This window comes from Cyprinodon tularosa, unplaced genomic scaffold (genome assembly GCF_016077235.1).
Source record: "Cyprinodon tularosa strain WSP-4 unplaced genomic scaffold, ASM1607723v1 ctg353, whole genome shotgun sequence".
NCBI lineage: Eukaryota > Metazoa > Chordata > Actinopteri > Cyprinodontiformes > Cyprinodontidae > Cyprinodon > Cyprinodon tularosa.
This window is the reverse complement of record NW_024039067.1, coordinates 618,070-635,673: the sequence shown is the minus strand read 5'-3', so window position 1 is coordinate 635,673 and position 17,604 is coordinate 618,070. Positions and strand designations below refer to the sequence as shown.

General features: G+C 38.7%; 1 protein-coding gene across 1 annotated transcript; it reads right to left on the bottom strand.

Annotated features, from left to right (window-relative positions):
* Window positions 1–7,532: 7,532 nt before the first annotated feature.
* LOC119790032 (gastrula zinc finger protein XlCGF57.1-like) lies at window positions 7,533–15,920 on the bottom strand. Its single transcript, XM_038295331.1, has 3 exons — window positions 15,837–15,920; window positions 15,579–15,716; window positions 7,533–10,539 (listed from the first exon to the last, which is right to left on the bottom strand). The coding sequence occupies exon 3, from the start codon at window positions 10,436–10,438 to the stop codon at window positions 8,627–8,629; it is 1,812 nt and encodes a 603-aa protein (XP_038151259.1). The 5' UTR covers window positions 10,439–10,539; window positions 15,579–15,716; window positions 15,837–15,920; the 3' UTR covers window positions 7,533–8,626.
* Window positions 15,921–17,604: the final 1,684 nt, after the last annotated feature.

The following is a 17,604-nucleotide window of genomic DNA, read 5'->3' as shown; positions in this document are numbered from 1 at the left end:
TTAGCATTTTTATCACTTGCATCCTCATTACAAATGGAGTCCCCCCTTCCCTCAGTGAGGTCTAGAAGCACAAGATCTATATCCAGCCATTCAGCAAAGATACTGCTACATTCCTGTACATCTTATTTTGGCATTTGACCAATTAGATGAGCCATTGATATATTACTTACTGTAAATTAAGTTGGAAAAAAAGTTAAGTTGAGAAAAAAGGTAAAAATTTAATAAGCCTAGTTAACAATTATATTCAGGTTTATAAACCTTAATTGATGCCTCTAAGGTGAAAAAAATTTGTTTCTTTCACTCTCATAGTGTTTTCATGAATTTCTTATAGAAGCTCTTTTGTTATTTTCTTAATATATTCAGCAAGTTTGCGTTTTTTGTTACTACATTGACATAAATTTCTGCCATCAAAATATCCATATTTTTTAATGTTACAAAGGTAATAAGGTCTTTTCCTGGATTCAAATAACCAGAGGCATAGCCATAACATTTTTATAAGGGTGGCCAGGCAATGTATACTGAGGGGTGGCCGAAAGCGCATAGGCACCAGAACCTCATGGTCAATCTACACTGTTCCAACAGAAAAATTAACGAGCAAAACATCCATATTTTCTAAATAAAGACAAACTATATTTTCCTACAACCTTTGCCTACAAATAGAAGCATATATTTAAACATCTGTGATTTCTAGATAAAAGGTATAGTGAATAAAATTCTTTCAGTTTTGGGTTCTGGGGTAAACATCTCTTCCTTTGTCATTATTTACCTACTTTTATCAACATTTATTCTGCATAAGATTGATATTAACAAGTACAAATTTTTACATAAACTAATTATTTAATTTTTTAATAAAATAATTATTTTTCTATGATTTCACTGAAGACTCCTAGTTGACTTGCAGAGACACATTATTTTCTCTTTACCCCCTATAACACAAAATCTAGTTCTGAAAAGAGCATTTAATGTGCATAATTAACCACAGTCTTATTGTTGTCAAGTAATTGTTAATATATGAAAATTGAAAATGTTTTTAATATTCCACTTGGGAGTTTTACATACGTCTGTATTAGATGGGGAAAAAATTGGTAGGGGTGGCCAATGATTGGCTAAGGGTGGCCATGCCACCCCACCCCCCCCCCCACCCCCCCCCCCCCACCCCCGGGCCCCCCATCTAGCTCCGCCCCTGCAAATAACACTTTTGGCTTGCAATTTTGATTTTCGAAGTATTTCACTGAGTGCCTTATAAAGGGTTAAGGAATATTATTCTCCTTGCGCTTTGGCTGCCACAGACGTATGACTACTTTTAAAAAGAAAACTGATGTATTCTTATTATGCATATTTTGCTATGCTTATGAACATGTTTTAAAGGTTCTTTTTGTTGCCTATTCTGTCCCAGAGTCGCCATCCACTAACGTACTGTAGGTTGGACAGGAATGTACCATGCGCTAGTGGTTTGAAATGGAGTTGGAACTCATCCAGGACTTCAGACTAAATAGGAAGGCCATGCATGTCCCGCAATGCCTGCTGAAGAGGGAACAGGACCATGGCTTGGGCTATCAGTTTGAACTTCTGATATACATCCATTATCTGATACGCTTGTCCCAATTGGGGTCGCGAGGGGTGCCGGTCTAACAGCAATTCATTCACGCACACACTCACACCTAAGGAGAATCTAGAGAAGCCAATTAACCTAACAGTCATGTTTTTGGACTGTGGGAGGAAGCCGGAGTACCTGGAGAGAACCCAGGCATGGAGAGAAACCAGGGAGAACATATACAGTTCTGATATACAGTCATATTAAAAAGTTCGGCCACCCCTATTAATCTTTGTTATTGTTATTTCAAAAATATTTGGGTTATTTCAGTTTGATATATCTGATAACTAATGAACTCAGTAATATTTCACTATTGAATTGAAGTTTATTGGACTAATAGAAAATGTGCAATATGCATTAAAACAAAACTCGACAGATGCAATAATGTGGGTATCCTAATAATTTTAATGATTTGAATACTCTTAACTACTTTACACTGACTTACTGAAACACACAATCAGTTTGGTAAGTTCATTGAGATCTGAACTTCGTAGTCAGGTGTACCCAATCATGAGAAAATGTATAAGGCTCGGGCACATGACGTCACACGTTGCGCGGCAGCCATATTGATAGCTGGTCAGCCCACTGTTTACACTTTGACTTCGCGCCTGTAAGGACTAGCTTTCTTCTGCTAGTAGTTTGCTTAGTTTTTTGCCGTTTCATTTTACCTCTGCTGTCGTTATGGTCGCCCGTTGCTGTGTCGTAGGGTGTAGTAGCGCAAGCTGTGACTGGACGGGGAAAAAAATCCCAAATGGATTGTCTTTTTACCGTTTTCCAACCTGGAGGCGTCTCAATGGAAAACAAATGTCCTCCATAACAAAGAGTCGCTGGCTAGCATGGGTCGCTGCTGTAAGACGGCCAAATATAACTTTCAACTCAATCCCTGCGTCCATGAGAGTGTGTTCCCGGCATTTTCATTCTGGTAAGTTACAGAACATACTGTTTTTATTCATTTATTCAAGTTAACCGTTGTTGGCTGATCTGTAGCATGTAGCATGAGCTGAAGTAGGGTTGTGTTCCAGAGGGTTAGCCAGCACCTAGTCTTATCACCACAACAAACACCACACCATGTTGAGACGGTAGCTTACCTTGGCTCTGATGACTGTGTTCTCATTCGGCTTGATAACTTCCATGTCATGAACTTTTCCATCTGTCAGCTGTTTGTAAGCCTCTAGCGACTTGTAGCAGCGAAACTCTTCATGTGTGTAGGCACTGACGCCACACACTAGATACGAAAATACGTCCTCCCTCGCAAACGTGGTAGAAATTCTTCCCCAACGCACCACTCCTTGCTTTCTACTTCGTAGGGATCAAGTCCGTTTATGAAGCCCATCTTTTGCAGCTAACGGTCCCTGGCTTCCCTCTGCAGTGTGTCTCGGTATATTCCGCATCCTTTCTTCGCTTTTGACATCGCTGTTTACTCGTCTTTCTGCTCTGTCTCTATGCTGTTTTAGGTCTTTGTTTACCGTAGCAACTAGCTACCAATATGGCGGCGTACCCAGAATGCAACGCGCTGTGCCCGAGCCTTATTTAAGGTGGCCGGTTGCAAGTTGTCCTCCTGTTTGAATCTACTCTGAAAATCCATCATGGGCACCTCAAAACAACTCTCAAATAATCTGAAAAAAAGATTGTCCAACATAGTCGTTCAGGGGAAGGATACAAAAAGTTGTCTCAGAGATTTAAACTGTCAGTTTCCACTGTGAGGAACATGGTAAGAAAATGGAAGATCACAGGGACATTTCTTGTTAAGCCTAGAAGTGGCAAGCCAAGAAAATTATCAGAGAGGCAGGGAAGAAGAATGGTGAGAATGGTTGAGGACAAACCACAGACCACTTCCAAAGACCTGAAGCATCATCTGATGGGGTCACTGTGCATCGTTCAACAATTCAGTGCACCAGGAGAAGTTATATGGGAGTGTGATGCGACAGAAGCCTTTTCTGCAAGCACGCCACAAACAGAATCGCTTGAGGTATGTAAAAGGCAAGGCAAGGCAAATTTATTTGTATAGCACAATTCAGTACAAGGACAATGCAAAGTGCTTTACATGTAGGAAAAAATAAAATAAAAATGCAGAAAAAAAATATTAAAAACAGTTGGACTAAAGAAAATAAAAAGTTGAACTAATGAGGTTTCAGTTGAACTGTTTAACTAGAACAGTCGAAGGCAATCCTAAACAAATGTCTTTTTAGTGTTGCTTTAAAGGAACTCAGGCTTTTCACACTTTTACAGTTTTCTGGAAGTTTGTTGCAGATAAGTGGAGCATAGGAACTAAATGCTGCTTCTCCATGTTTAGTTCTGGTTCTAGGTATGCAGAGCAGGCTGGAGCCAGAAGACCTGGGTGGTCTGGAGGGTTGATACACTGATAGGAAGTCTGTGATGTATTTAGGTGCTGAGCCATTCAGAGATTTATAGACTAATAGAAGTATTTTAAAGTCTATTCTCTGAGATACAGGGAGCCAGTGTAAGGGCTTTAGAACTGAGGTGATGTGCTCTGCTTTCTTAGTCTTAGTGAGGACACGGGCAGCAGCGTTCTGGATCAGCTGCAGCTGTCTGATCCACTTTTTAGGCAGACCTGTGAAAACACTGTTGCAGTAATAAATTCGACTAAAAATAAACGCATGGATTAGTTTTTCCAGATCATGCTGAGACATTAGTCCTTTAATCCTGGAAATGTTCTTCAGGTGATAGAAAGCCGACCTTGTAATTGTCTTTAAATGCTTTTGGAGGTTTAAGTCTGAATCCATTACTACACCTAGATTTCGGGCCTGATCAGTGATTACTAGCTAAAGCGACCGAAGCTGTGTGCTAACTTTAGATCTCTCCTCTATTGGTCCAAAGATTATTACTTCAGTTTTGTTTTTATTTAGTTGAAGAAAATTATGGCACATTCAGGCATTGATTTCTTCTAAGCATTTCCTCTGTGCTTGAATTGGTTCATAGTCACCTGGTGACATGGTGATGTAAAGCTGTGTGTCGTCTGCATAGTTATGGTAGCTGATGGTTTTTTTTATTAACTGAGCAAGAGTGAGTAAAAGCACAATTGGACGAGCCAGCTTTATTTTGGAATAAGGTCCTGTGAACTTATGAAACAAAGATTGAGTTGTTTGCTCATAAAAAAAAATATGTTATGCATGGCGGCAAAAAAAACACAGCATTCCAAGAAAAACACTTGGTACCCACTGTCAAATTTGGTGGAGGTTCCATCATGCTTTCGGGCGGCCAGTGCTGGGAATCTTGTTATACTTGAGGGTCACATAGATTCCACTCAATATTAGCAGACTGATCTTTATCTCAATATCTTGAGAATAATGTTCAAGAGTCAATTATGAAGTTGAAGTTATGCCAGGGATGGATATTTCAAGCAAGACAATGATCCAAAACTGCACCAAACAGGCATTTATGCAGAGGAGCAATAACAATGGCCATCCCAATCGCCTGACCTGAATATCGTTGAACATCTGTGGGATGATGTTAAGCAGGCTGTCCATGCTCAGCGACCATCAACTTAGCTGAACTGCAGTTGTATTGCAAAGAAGAATGGTCAAAAATGCCTTCATCCAGGAAGTGACTAGAGGTGACTGTTTTTGCAAAAGGAGAATCTACTGAATATAAATGTCTCTTTTTTGCTGAACTGCCCATACTTTTGCACCTGTCAAATTTTGTTTTAATGTGTACGGCACATTTTCTGTAAGCCCATAAACCTCAATTTAACACTGAAATATCACTGTGTCCATCAGTTATTAGATATATCAAACTGAAATAGCTGTTGCAAACACATATTTAGAAGTAAAAATAAGATAAATAGGGCTGCCCAAAATTTTTCATATGACTGTTTACTGGCTTGCCCCCTTACTGTGTGGTGTAATGTGTTTTTAACATTCCCAGGTCCACCATCCATAGAATTGTCCACACGGTAGCAAAGTTTATTTGGGACAATTTGAACTAAGTAATATCCTCCAAGCCCAGCCAATCTGGACACTGTGGGTCATGGATTTGGTCAACTTTCTGGGACAGCCATCCTCTATAAAGCTGTTGGTCTAATTGACGGTTGCCACATTCGGATTAAGCCCCCATCACTTCATAGACTGGAATATTTTAATTACATAGGTTTCAATTCAATAACCATGCAGGCAATTTGTGCCTCCTCTGGAAAGTTACTCAATATTTTTATGGGCTTTCGAAGTCTGTACATGACACTTGCATTTTGAAAAGCAGCTCTTTTTATACACTGCAAGAAGGTATTGTCCAAGTGGGTTCTTCATTCTGGGTGATGGAGGATACCCGTCTTCAGAAACACCAATCTGCTTAACCACTCCCTATAGGGAACCTGTGAATTGCAGAGTGCAATGGAGGTCAACTACCACCAGTCAAAGGGGCGCTCAGTTATTCAGGGTTATAAGCTTTTAGCATAATGAAAACTAGGTGGAAGTCAAGCAGACATTTGCATACCAACGAATAGTGTCCTGCACCTTTCTGCATAATGTTTGGATAACGGAGACATCTTGGAACCTGATGAGGATGTAGCAGGGTACAACATATTACAAGAACTGCCTGACTCAAATTAAACACCTGGGAATGCCACAGGAGACAGGCTCGCTGCCCTGATTTGATAATGCACAAGCCCTTTATTAAACAAAATCCTGCCAAAACCTGTAAATATTTAAGTTCTGGCACATATTTGATATGTTTTATATAATTACAGTTAATGGTGTATATTTTTGCTCGGTGTCATATTTAATTAAAGTTCCAGATTATGCCCAATAATGAAGGTATTGGGCATAATATGTTGTTTGTTTTTTAATGATGTGACAAACTGTATGAATTGGTGATGCTTACTCGAAAAACAACAAGCAATTTGATTTATAAAAGCAAAAATGTATTTAGGAACCTCAACCAAAATAGTACAAAAGTATAAGATAAAACTAAAACAATTGTGGAACATCTAAAATAAACAGGGGGGGGGGGGGGGGGGGGGGGGGGGAATCCAAACAACCTGAAACATTGCACAGCAATGTTAATAAAATATAACAATTATATATTATTATATATTTCAGACATCACCTATAACACAACACTTGTATCTCCAATATGCACAGTTTAGTGCATATTAGACATTTCAACCAACCCAAACAGGACCAAGTTTATGTTTGTCTACGTTTAAATCTACCAACAACTGCATGTTTAAAAATACCCTTAGAGATGATATTTAATTACTTTAACAATCAAGCTCTAGAAATAAAATATGAGTGCAGGTTATCAAGATCCTAACAGTATATTCCATTTTTCATGATTTACAAAAAAGAAAAAAAATGAACATTTAATGGAAAGAAATTCAGTAAGAAAGCAAACTTTATTAATAAAGCACAATAAAATCATAAAGACATCAAATAAGTTTTATTTGATGTCTTTATGATTTTAGAAAAGAAAGAAAACAGCAAACATGAAAATGAGTGAAAATCCTGTCTGAATAAATGGGTCTTCAGCTGGAGGCAACATGTATGGAAGTAAATCATGTGACGTGACGCATGTGGCGCTCATACGGACTAAGAAAACATAACCGGATTGGCTGGGTGTTGGACGCCACAATCCATGGCTAATGTCTGTGACCTGAAGTAACCCTTCCTTTTTTACACTGAATTTAGACGCCGAATTTAAGAAGGTGAAATAGAGCCAGTTGAATCTCAGGAGGCTGAAAATATTGAGTTTGAGTTTTGAAAGGTTGAATTTTTGTATATGCAGATTTTTTAACACTGAAAAATGTAACTGAAAAATAAGTATTGAAAATATAATCACTTTGAAATAGTAATGTGAATTTTTAACTTGAAGACAAAATAAATTAAATTTCAACTGTGTAGAAATAATGACAATTTTTTTTTTAGGTCAAAAATGTGTTCGGAATATATTTTAACACTGAAACAGTAAGTACAAACACACAACATTTAAATTTCAGTGGCATTTTTAATTCAAATCCCAGTGACACAGATTTACTTCCATAAACATGTTCCACAGCTCTAAGGGACACCTGCCCTTTGGTTTTAGAGGGAAAATCCGTTTAAAACCTAAACAATCGGCTTTTAGTGGTGGTGGGAACAACACACTTAACCCTGTCCATCCCGGTCAAACGACTTGGCAAGCGACCCATGTTAAAATCGCCTCAGCTCTAATCGGCATGCTGTGGAAACACCAGAGCCCCTAATGTATGCGATACCAATGAGGGTAACGTACAGACGTCAACACACTGGGCCAGTCGCTTCTGATCTTACAATCAAAAATAACTCAGTTTACATTCCATAAACATGCCGCAGCACTGGTAAGAGGGATTCGGACAGATAATACAGTGAAAAACAAAGCAGACGACTCTAGATTTCTTACATGATGCTCTCCATTGTTTGCTTTCCTGCTTTTGTCGCACTAGTGACATCATCCGTGCTAACCAAGCGTGACAGTTTGACCAGACACGCAGCTGCCAAGAGGGCCAGACCCGGTTTTTCTGCCAATGTGAAGGGAGCCAAATAACGATTGTTATTGAAAAATATGCGTTAACCTGCTAAACTCAGTGGGAAAGAGGCCACAGTGAGCCATCGAGCTATTTTACATGAGAAATGCATGAAAACAACCAGTGTGGCTGACTTTCCCATTTAAAGGAGGGTTCTGTGTGCTTGCTGTCATCGGTCAGAGATTTGGGGTGAACACTAAGGTTGTGAAGGACAGATGAGGTTTTAAGCCACATAGGCAAAAATAATGAAAAATATTAAACCACATTGGTTTTGCTAGTCAGGTTTAATTTAGCCAACTGGACGTGAAGCTTTTTAGAAGAAGTGTCGCCTCTCATCCAGGAGAGGTTCTTCACTTTTTAGGTTTTACAAACTCCTAGAGTGGCAGCAAACACATAAAAGCTAAAGTTCATAACCTGTAGGAGATTTGGATACAGTCAAAATTCTCAGAGGGAACCACTTCAATTTAAACAGCAGCTTTAATCTGCTGCCACACTACCTCCAAATCACTACTCCCGACCAACATATCCTGTTAAACTCAAGGATCCAACTTCTCACGTGTGTGAGTTTTTAGGTGACGAGCCAGATCACTGCTTTGGATGAAAGATCTTTCGCACAGTTCACATTGAAACACTTCTCTCCCGTGTGTTTTCATGTGATATTCCAGGGATTTATTCTTTACAAAACCTTTACCACAAACCCCACAAAGGAACGGCTTCTCCCCTGTGTGGGTCCTTTTATGCGAAATCAGGTTGTAGTGTCTGTTAAAACTTCGTCCACATGTATCACATGAGAAGGGCTTCTGGCCAGTGTGAATTTTTACGTGAGTAGTCAGGTCCCCCTTCTGCTTAAAAGATTTATCACATAGTTCACAAGAATATGGCCTTTCATCACTGTGAATCCTAACGTGACGTGTCAGATCACTACTGTGAATGAAGGATTTATCACAGTGTTCACACTGGAATGACTTCTCCCCCTTGTGAGAGCGAATGTGACGAGTCAGATCACTGCTATATATGAAAGATCTACCACAGAGCTCACAGGAGTATGGTCTCTCACCGGTGTGGGTTCTCAAGTGACAGGCCAGATCAGTGCTTCGTTTGAAGGATTTATCACAGCGTTCACACTGGAATGGTCTCTCCCCCGTGTGATTTCCAATATGATAAAGCAGGTTAGCTTTCTGTATGAAACTTTTACCACAAATGAAACAACGGAACGGCTTCTCGGCCATGTGAGTCCTCTTGTGAACAGTTAGTTGACTGTTGTCAGTGAAAGACTTTCCACAGCGTTTACAAGAAAACGGCTTCTCCCCTGTGTGAGTTCTAATGTGGCGAGTCAAATCACCTCTGTACCTAAAGGATCTACCACACGTGTCACATGAATACGGCTTCTCATCGCTGTGGGATCTCATGTGATCAATCAACTGCCAGTTCTTACTGAAACATTTACTACAGACATTGCAGGTATACGGTCTCTCCCCTGTGTGAATCCTCATGTGAGTAGTTAATTGATCACTGAAATAGAAAGAAATTCCACAGAGCTTACAAGAAAACTTCTTCTCCCCTGTGTGAGTTCTGATGTGACGGGTCAAATTAGAGCTATGCCTGAAAGATTTTCCACAGATCTTACACGAAAACAGCTTCTCCCCTGTGTGAGTTCTGATGTGACAGGTCAAATTGTGGGTATACCTGAAAGATTTGCCACAGGTGTCACAAGAATATGGCTTCTCATCACTGTGAATTCTGCTATGAACTGCCAGGTACCGTTGCTGAGTGAAACTTTTACCACAAACTTTACAGGATGAGTGTTTTTCCTTTACAGAGTCGTTCAGATCTTTGACTCTGCTTGACCCAGAATGGTTCTGGTTGTTTCCTTGTTGAGGTTGATTCTGATGGTATCTGGCAGAGAGGAGATGGTCTCCGTGTGGTTCTGCTTCACTGTTGTCTTTTTGCTCAAGAGTTTGAGTTATTAAGAAGCTTTTAGGCTCCTGCTTTTCTGCATAACTGTAGAGATCCTCCTCTTCCTCTTTAATCTGCCCAGGTTCTAGTTCCTCCTCTTCTTCTTTAAACTGTCCAGGTTCCAGTTCCTCTTCTTCCTCTTGCAACTGTTCAATTTCTGGTTCCTCCTCTTCTATCAGTCGGGGTTCTGGTTCGTCCTTTATCTCTGGTTTATTGTGGGATATCTTGACATCCACAAATGTGCTTTTCTCTTGCTTCACAGAAAGCTGGCCTTCAGTTCCAAAGATTTGCAGTTCAACTTGTTCTTCTTTAACTCCGCGGAGTTCTGGTTCCACTGTGGTTTGAGAATCTGGCTGATGTTCTGGTTCCTGCTTCTCCTTTACTTCCTTCATGTTTAATGTCCTCTGTGCCCGAAATTAGTGCCTTTGTTCAGGGATCAGAAGCTGATTGGCAAGAACCTCCCAATGTTAACAGGCATGGTGCTGCTGAAGACCTGAGGGGATAAAGGAGAGGAAAAATTTAATAACTGCAGCTTTTTTACTGCCTGAATTCAAAGATACTCTGAAAAAGAATTCTACCAGGTACTACGGTTACATTCTTCTGCAGATATAGGGCAGATCCTTCAGCTGCAATGATGAGGGGAGGTTGTGAGAGAAGGTAGGAGGTAGGCCTGGGCTAAAAATCGATTCAATTAATTGGTTCAAAGTTTTTGTTGTCGGGGATTTTTAAAAATTAAATCGATAGTAAATTTTGTAGTTTCTGTAGCTGCAGTATTAGTCTCAGGTTGCAGATTAGCAAGCAACAGCATCATACGTCATGAGAAGTTTGTTCTCAAAAAAGGATTAAAATCGTCTATTTGGAACTGAAGGGCTTAAAGTTCTCTGTCGTAGTGGCGGATTTCCGGTGTTCAGCAACTGTTGTTGGGGTTTTTTGTTGTTGTTGTTTTTTCAGGAGGGGGAGAATAAACTTGTCAATGTGAGTTTCATAGCAAAACCCGAGATTAACTCTATTATGCTAATGTGTATTTGGCGCTTATCAGAACACATTATTACCCTAACATCAGTGTAGTATGAGAGCGGGGGTGGGTTAGTTACATGAACGAGCTGTGCCCAAGATAGCATAAATGGCAGTGAATAGCAGCTTGTAAGCATCAGCAACACACAAGGTTCCCGGCGGGGGGCTGGAGGTGTGTGGCAAGCTTTTTTTTTTTTTTTTTTTTAGATGCGGTTGTATTAGAAGAAATGGGGTTGTACATTGAAATGCATATTGCAATTCAACACGCTCACAAAAGGTTCCCGGCACTGGGTCAATAGCGCGGTGCGGTAGTGATATGCACCATATTGCCCAGCCCTAGTAGGAGGCAAAGTGTTAAGTAGCAGAGGAGCTCATTCTGTCACAATGATTGTCCAGCTATTTGGGCACTAACCATGGGGAATTATTATGGGCAGCTAGCCTGCTCCAAACCAGGCTAACAACCAGGCTTAGATTAGCTCTGTTAGCTTGAATCTGATTCATCTTTATACTGAAGCTCCTCTGTTTGTGGATCATGGTTTCTTTTTTCTGGGGTTTTCGGTCTCTGGTGTTGAATGCTGTGAAACTGGAAGGAATTTTACTGATATTTTTTGTTTTCATTTTTTGACACTTATCATGATGAGTAACCTTTTTTAGTTAAACCCACCCAGGAGCAGCTCATGAAGATCTCTAAAGCTGAAATAATACATCAACCACTTCCACAAGTACCCACTGAGTTCAAAAGGAGACGCAGAGGGTGCAGAGCTGTCCTCTAAAAGCTGTAATCGTTGTTTTAACGTAAATCTCTGTGCAAGTGTCCTAATTTGTTGTAGATCAAAGCGCAGCATTTATGGCAGGCCATTTTCACATTTATTAGCTTGACTGAATATGTAATCCTGAAGTCTCCAATAAATGTCTTCCCTGTCATAATTAACACTTCAGTAATCTTAAATAAAAAAAGTATTACTTTAAAATGTAATTCTTATTTGTACAAATTACATCACGCTTCCCATTCATGTGTATTGAGCGTTACTTCCAGATATCTATAATAAAATTCGTCCCATCTAAATAGACATTTTGGATGTCTAAAACTGAATTCTGACAAGGATTAACTCTAATATCTGATCACAATAATACATTTATTACTAATCATGACAAATTTAGATATCAAAAATGAACATTCTAGATAACAAATCAAAATCTTGACAAAATATATTTCTGCTATAGAAATGTCATTACAGATATCAACTGCTTGTTTCAAGACTAGTTAAATTAGGATTCCAGACATGTACATTTTAATTATGCCTAACAAAAAAAATAACGGGCCTCTATTTTAACATAAATTAGACAACCTACAATTCACATTTCTATTGTAGATAGCAATAAAGCATTCTACCAAATCACAATTAAAATATTCCTAGTCAGAATTGTACTTTAGCTATCACTAATTACATTTCTAACCGTAGAAATTACATTTTAAGTAATCTGGAGTAAAATTTGAAGTATAAGGTAAAATCTTTACTTATTTTAAATGACCATTTTTAACATATATTTGCTTGACCGGATAAGTATTTCCAATATCTGAAAAGTAATTCTTACTAGTACAAATTATGTCACTTCCCTCCATTCCAGTGTATTGGGCAGTTACTTTCAGATATCCAAAATAACATTCCTCCTATCTACTCTGTGCTCTATTTCCGACGTATTAATAGTGATGGCTATTTCAAAGCTCCGTGAAACAATTAACCAATTTGACACAATTGGCCAATACAGTTTAGAATGGCAGCATCTGCTGGATGCAATAAGAACTACAATTGAGCAGATATCCTATGTCTGCATTATTTCATGGTTGAACTTGTTTGTTCCATAATAATAGTATTAGTAAAGATTATGGAAATAATTAAAAAAAAAGGTCTGAACTGTGAAATTGCAACATGATAATCAGCTCTTCTGATGAATAACATCTATGTGACAGAGTGGTCAATTCTAATTCATCCTGGTTTTCAGGCAACGTATAAATTGGGGTTTTTTTGAGTTCACAAGTTAAAATCTATTTTGTTTTGGGGTTTTTGGTTCAAATTTATGTTAAATAGGACACTTCTCCACATAATATTTGAGTGTGCTGCATAGGGCTGCAACAACGAATCGATAAAATTGACTTTTAAAAGCGTTGGCAACAAATTTCATCATCGGTTTGTTGTGTCGCGCGCCGTCATCACATCCACTTGACTGAACCAGGGGACGAAAAAAAAAATACGGCAGAGCGAGCCAGCACCGCAGGTGCAGTGTTGCCAACTCAGCGATTTTTCAGACCCCTCCAGCGACTATTTTTCAAAAAAGCGACTAATCTGCCAACTTTTTGGAGACTCTTACGCGAAAGCATGTATCGTTCCTACTCTGCCGTGGGGCGCCTCCCCCATCCCAACCCCGTTCTCCCGCAGGAGTCCCTCTCAGCGCTGCAGTCAGAGGATGTTTACCCTCAGCGTCCAAACTGCAAATGAAGCTCGCATGCGGCGGGATTGACGGCGCAAATTGATCACAATAATTAAAATAGCCTGCGCTTTGTAAAACTAAAAAAGTCGTAACATGCGACTTTTGGCAAAACAAATTAACATGGCATGGAACCACCATGTTTGTTTGGTTTTAAAGTGGGGAAACGTAACGTTAGTTTCTCAGGTAGCTCATCTGATGCTTTCCTTACCGTGTTAGTAGGTTACAGACAGTGATAAGGTTGGCTACTTATTTTACTTTTAATTTCATTTGAATTAGCTTAAGCAGTGTTTATATTTTCTTTATAAATAAATTAACTTGCAAATTATGAGGGCAAGGCTTTTAAAGTTTAAATCTTCTGGCAAAGATAAAGTAAAGAAGATCCTGCAATTTATGGAAGTAAAGCAGAATAAAATCCAGCAAGATCAGTAATATGTCAATTAATTATCTGCCACATTCCCATGTAAATATCTGTCTTTGGATGATGTGTTTTTTAGCACCCCTGGTTCTCTCATTTTTATTCCAAATACAATTTATAATTTGAATCACAGGGCTATTTTTATCTCTATGGTTCAGTATTTTCTCAAGTAGCAACTTTAACTGTTATACTTTCCTGTCTTAAAAGGCAGAACTCTTCTAGTCTAAAAAAATAATAATTTGTTGAAATGGGGGGGCCTATTGTTTGAACCCCTTAGGGCAGGGGTGTCAAACTGGTTCCAGAAAGGGCCATGTGGCTGCAGGTTTTCTTTCCAACCAAGCAATAGCACACCAGACTCCAGTCATCTCATCAAGTGAGTCCAGTCTTGAGTTAGTCAACATGATGACTTAATGAGATGAATGGAGTGCTCTGGTGTGCTATTGCTTGGTTGGAAAGAAAACCTGCAGCCACATGGCCCTTTCTGGAACCAGTTTGACATCCCTGCCTTAGGGGCTTTTAAAAACAAAAAATGCCTGTTTTTTTTTTGCGCTTTATGAAACAAAGTAGCCTATATTTTGTGGATGTACAGCTACATTTCTCATGTAAGTTTGCGTAGTTTTAACACAAACATTTTTCATATTGCACCAGTACAGTTAATGAGCATCCTGTACTTGTGTGCTTGTTTGTTCTGTCTAAAATGTTTATTTTGAAATAAAGAGGTTAATATAAAAATATTTTTTGTCCGATTCATCGATTAATCGAAAAAATATTCGGCCGATTCATCGATTTTTAAAATAATCGTTAGTTGCAGCCCTAGTGCTGCAACTACAACTTTATAAATACATCAATAAATGAGCCTTTAAATAGAACCGACAGTTTAAATGATTGGAAGCAACTCTGCTGCCCAGTAGTTCCCACAGATTCTCCACCTTCCTGCCATGGTTCTGACACATGAAGATGGTCGCCTTAAAGGAGAAGCATCAATTACTGTTTAGATGTGAATAAATATCTGTTATAAATTAATCAGTGGATGACTGTTGTGGGTAGAGATGTGTTAATTATTTTAGATCATTCAGATTATGTGCTTGAAGAGAACTATTCTGAATCAATTCTAAACTCGACTTAACATAAAATTTCTTTCCCTGCCTTTAAATAAAACTGAAAACGGTAAAAACCTGCGGTTTGAGCCGCTATCCTGCTGCATTTAAACACTCAGTAGTATTGAAACGGTCAGATGATTCGAGTTAATTTTTTTAACTATGAAGCTCGACGCAAAGTGTGAAGCAACGAGAGTTGCTCTTAGCGGTCAGGTGACTTGGTGAGCTGGAAACGTTTCTCAGTGACTCTTCAAAAAAAGGTCTAGGTTTGTTCTTATGTTTGGAACAGACTAACATGACTACTTATTGATGTCTATGGTTTAATGGACGGTTTGGGATTGAGTCCTACACACTGATCTGAAAAAATAGAGATCATTGGCCCTGATCTGCTGCTCTGAACCCCTATCACAAGCCATATCAATGTAGCTACTAGCTACTTAGCATTCGTCACAAACGATCCTCTGACCGGCTGCTTATCTGCTTTCTAACTCCAGGAAACAGTCGGATATCCAGTACCTTTCTGTGCTCCGGTTCCCATCTCACTTGATGTTTTTTTCATAGGTGGAAACTCGTTGCTGCTTTTCCACAGAGGGTTAGCTTCTGGTAGCTCGAAGGCTAACCTCTTTCTATCAGGCCGAATATTTTCTGCCAAATCTGGAAAAAAAAGTGTGAAAGAGAGACGGCCAATGTATTGTCAGCACTTAACATATGATGTGATGTGAGGAAATCTTTCATTTAGGAGGAAACAACTACTAATTGTCCCTCATTCTCCACCTTGTTCTTTCGATTTCTCCAGCAGGGCTAACTAAGCTCGATATGTGGCTATGTTATGGCAGTTCCGGTGGCACTTCCGGTGGCTCGTTCTGGCGTTACCGCCACCTGCTGGAGGTGGAAACGCATCTAAACTATGAAGTAGAGAAGGTGTTTATTGAGATTGAGCTCTCTGGAAAAGCAGAAGCAGTGTTGTATAAAGTACTGAAATCTCGGAGTCAAGTAAAAGTCTAAGTACCTCTCCAAAATATGACTTTGGTAAAAGTCCAAGTCACTGACTGAAATGTTACTTGAGTAAAAGTCTTAAAGTATCTGAAATGGCTTGTAGTTAAGTATAAGAATTACTGTAAAAATAGATGTACTCAAGTAATGTAGTGAAAAGTATAAGTAAAAGTAAGTGCAGTTTGAATGACTTTTTTTTTTTACATTTTGGTAAACTTTGAAGTTTAAATTCACTTAATATAATAATAATATACACAATCAAAATTTAGACTGGCTTTGCAAAACAGGTGTATCCTATTGGTGTTGATGAACAAGCCCAGGCAAGACCAGACTTTGTAGTCGGTAGGTGGGGTCAAAACACTTTTTTTTTTTTTTTACTTAGTAACTAAACCAAACATTGAAAATGTATCGGAATACAAGTATGCAATTTAGTTCGTAAATGTAGTGAAGTAAAAGTGAAAGTTCTCAAAAAAATGTATATTCTTGGAAAGTATAAAGTACTCCAAAATATACTTAAGTACAGTAGTGAAGTATTTTTACTTCGTTACAATACAACACTGAGCAGAAGTCATGACATCGGTTTTTCTACAGGACCTCAGCCCATCGGGGTAATTAGACTGGGATTTAACTGGACTGATATTCACCATCTCTTGTGGCCATGATGACCAGGAGCTCCTTAGAAAGGAGGTTCTAATCTCACTCAGACCATCTTGGTTAAATAAAGCTTCACAAATGATTCACCACTTAAATCCTGGCTTTGCACTTTAGTCAAATTATCAATAAGCTTGATTACTCTTCCGCTATACAAAATCGCACCTCTCTGTCCTTATCTATAATGTTTTTAAATGCGAGAGGTCTTAAAAACTTATGCTTTTTTGTACTACACAGCAAATCCAACAAGCTTAAATCAACACTGTCAGATTTGATTTTAACACTCTTGAAGTGTCTATATGGGTCCACACCAGTGAGGGTTAATTTGACTCTTTTTGGAGAGTTGGCATTGTACCTCTTATTTAGCGTTAAATAATAAATCTTTCTGGAGTTGATAATTTAACACTTAATTACACCAACTAGGTGTTAGAATTGAAATATTAACACTCTCCTGGAATGTTTTTCTAACTACATAGGAGTTATTCTCTAGATACTAAAAACTTTACTTTTCTGAACATATAAAAATCCCTTTGGAAAAATTAATAAATAAAGAAGCAATTTTTTTTTCGGCAAATATTTATTTCAAAAGTGCATTACAATTGGAAAATGTGTTTCAAAACATGTAACGATGTGGAACCTTTGCCAATTTCCACTTCAATAGAGAAGAGAACTAAATTTAAACAAAAAAATATTTTCATGCACTGCAGAGGAGGTTCATTTCTCCAATTAAACCGCCGTTTGCTGCATTGATTTTTATGGGAGACAGTCTTCTGATAGATCGGGATTCACGCAGCTCCATGTGTTCACAATAACATTTCCCAAATCATTCTTTTAGGTGTGTCGATGTTGATGAGTTTAGCCAAAAAATACATAAAATATTCCTCTACAAACCCTTTTT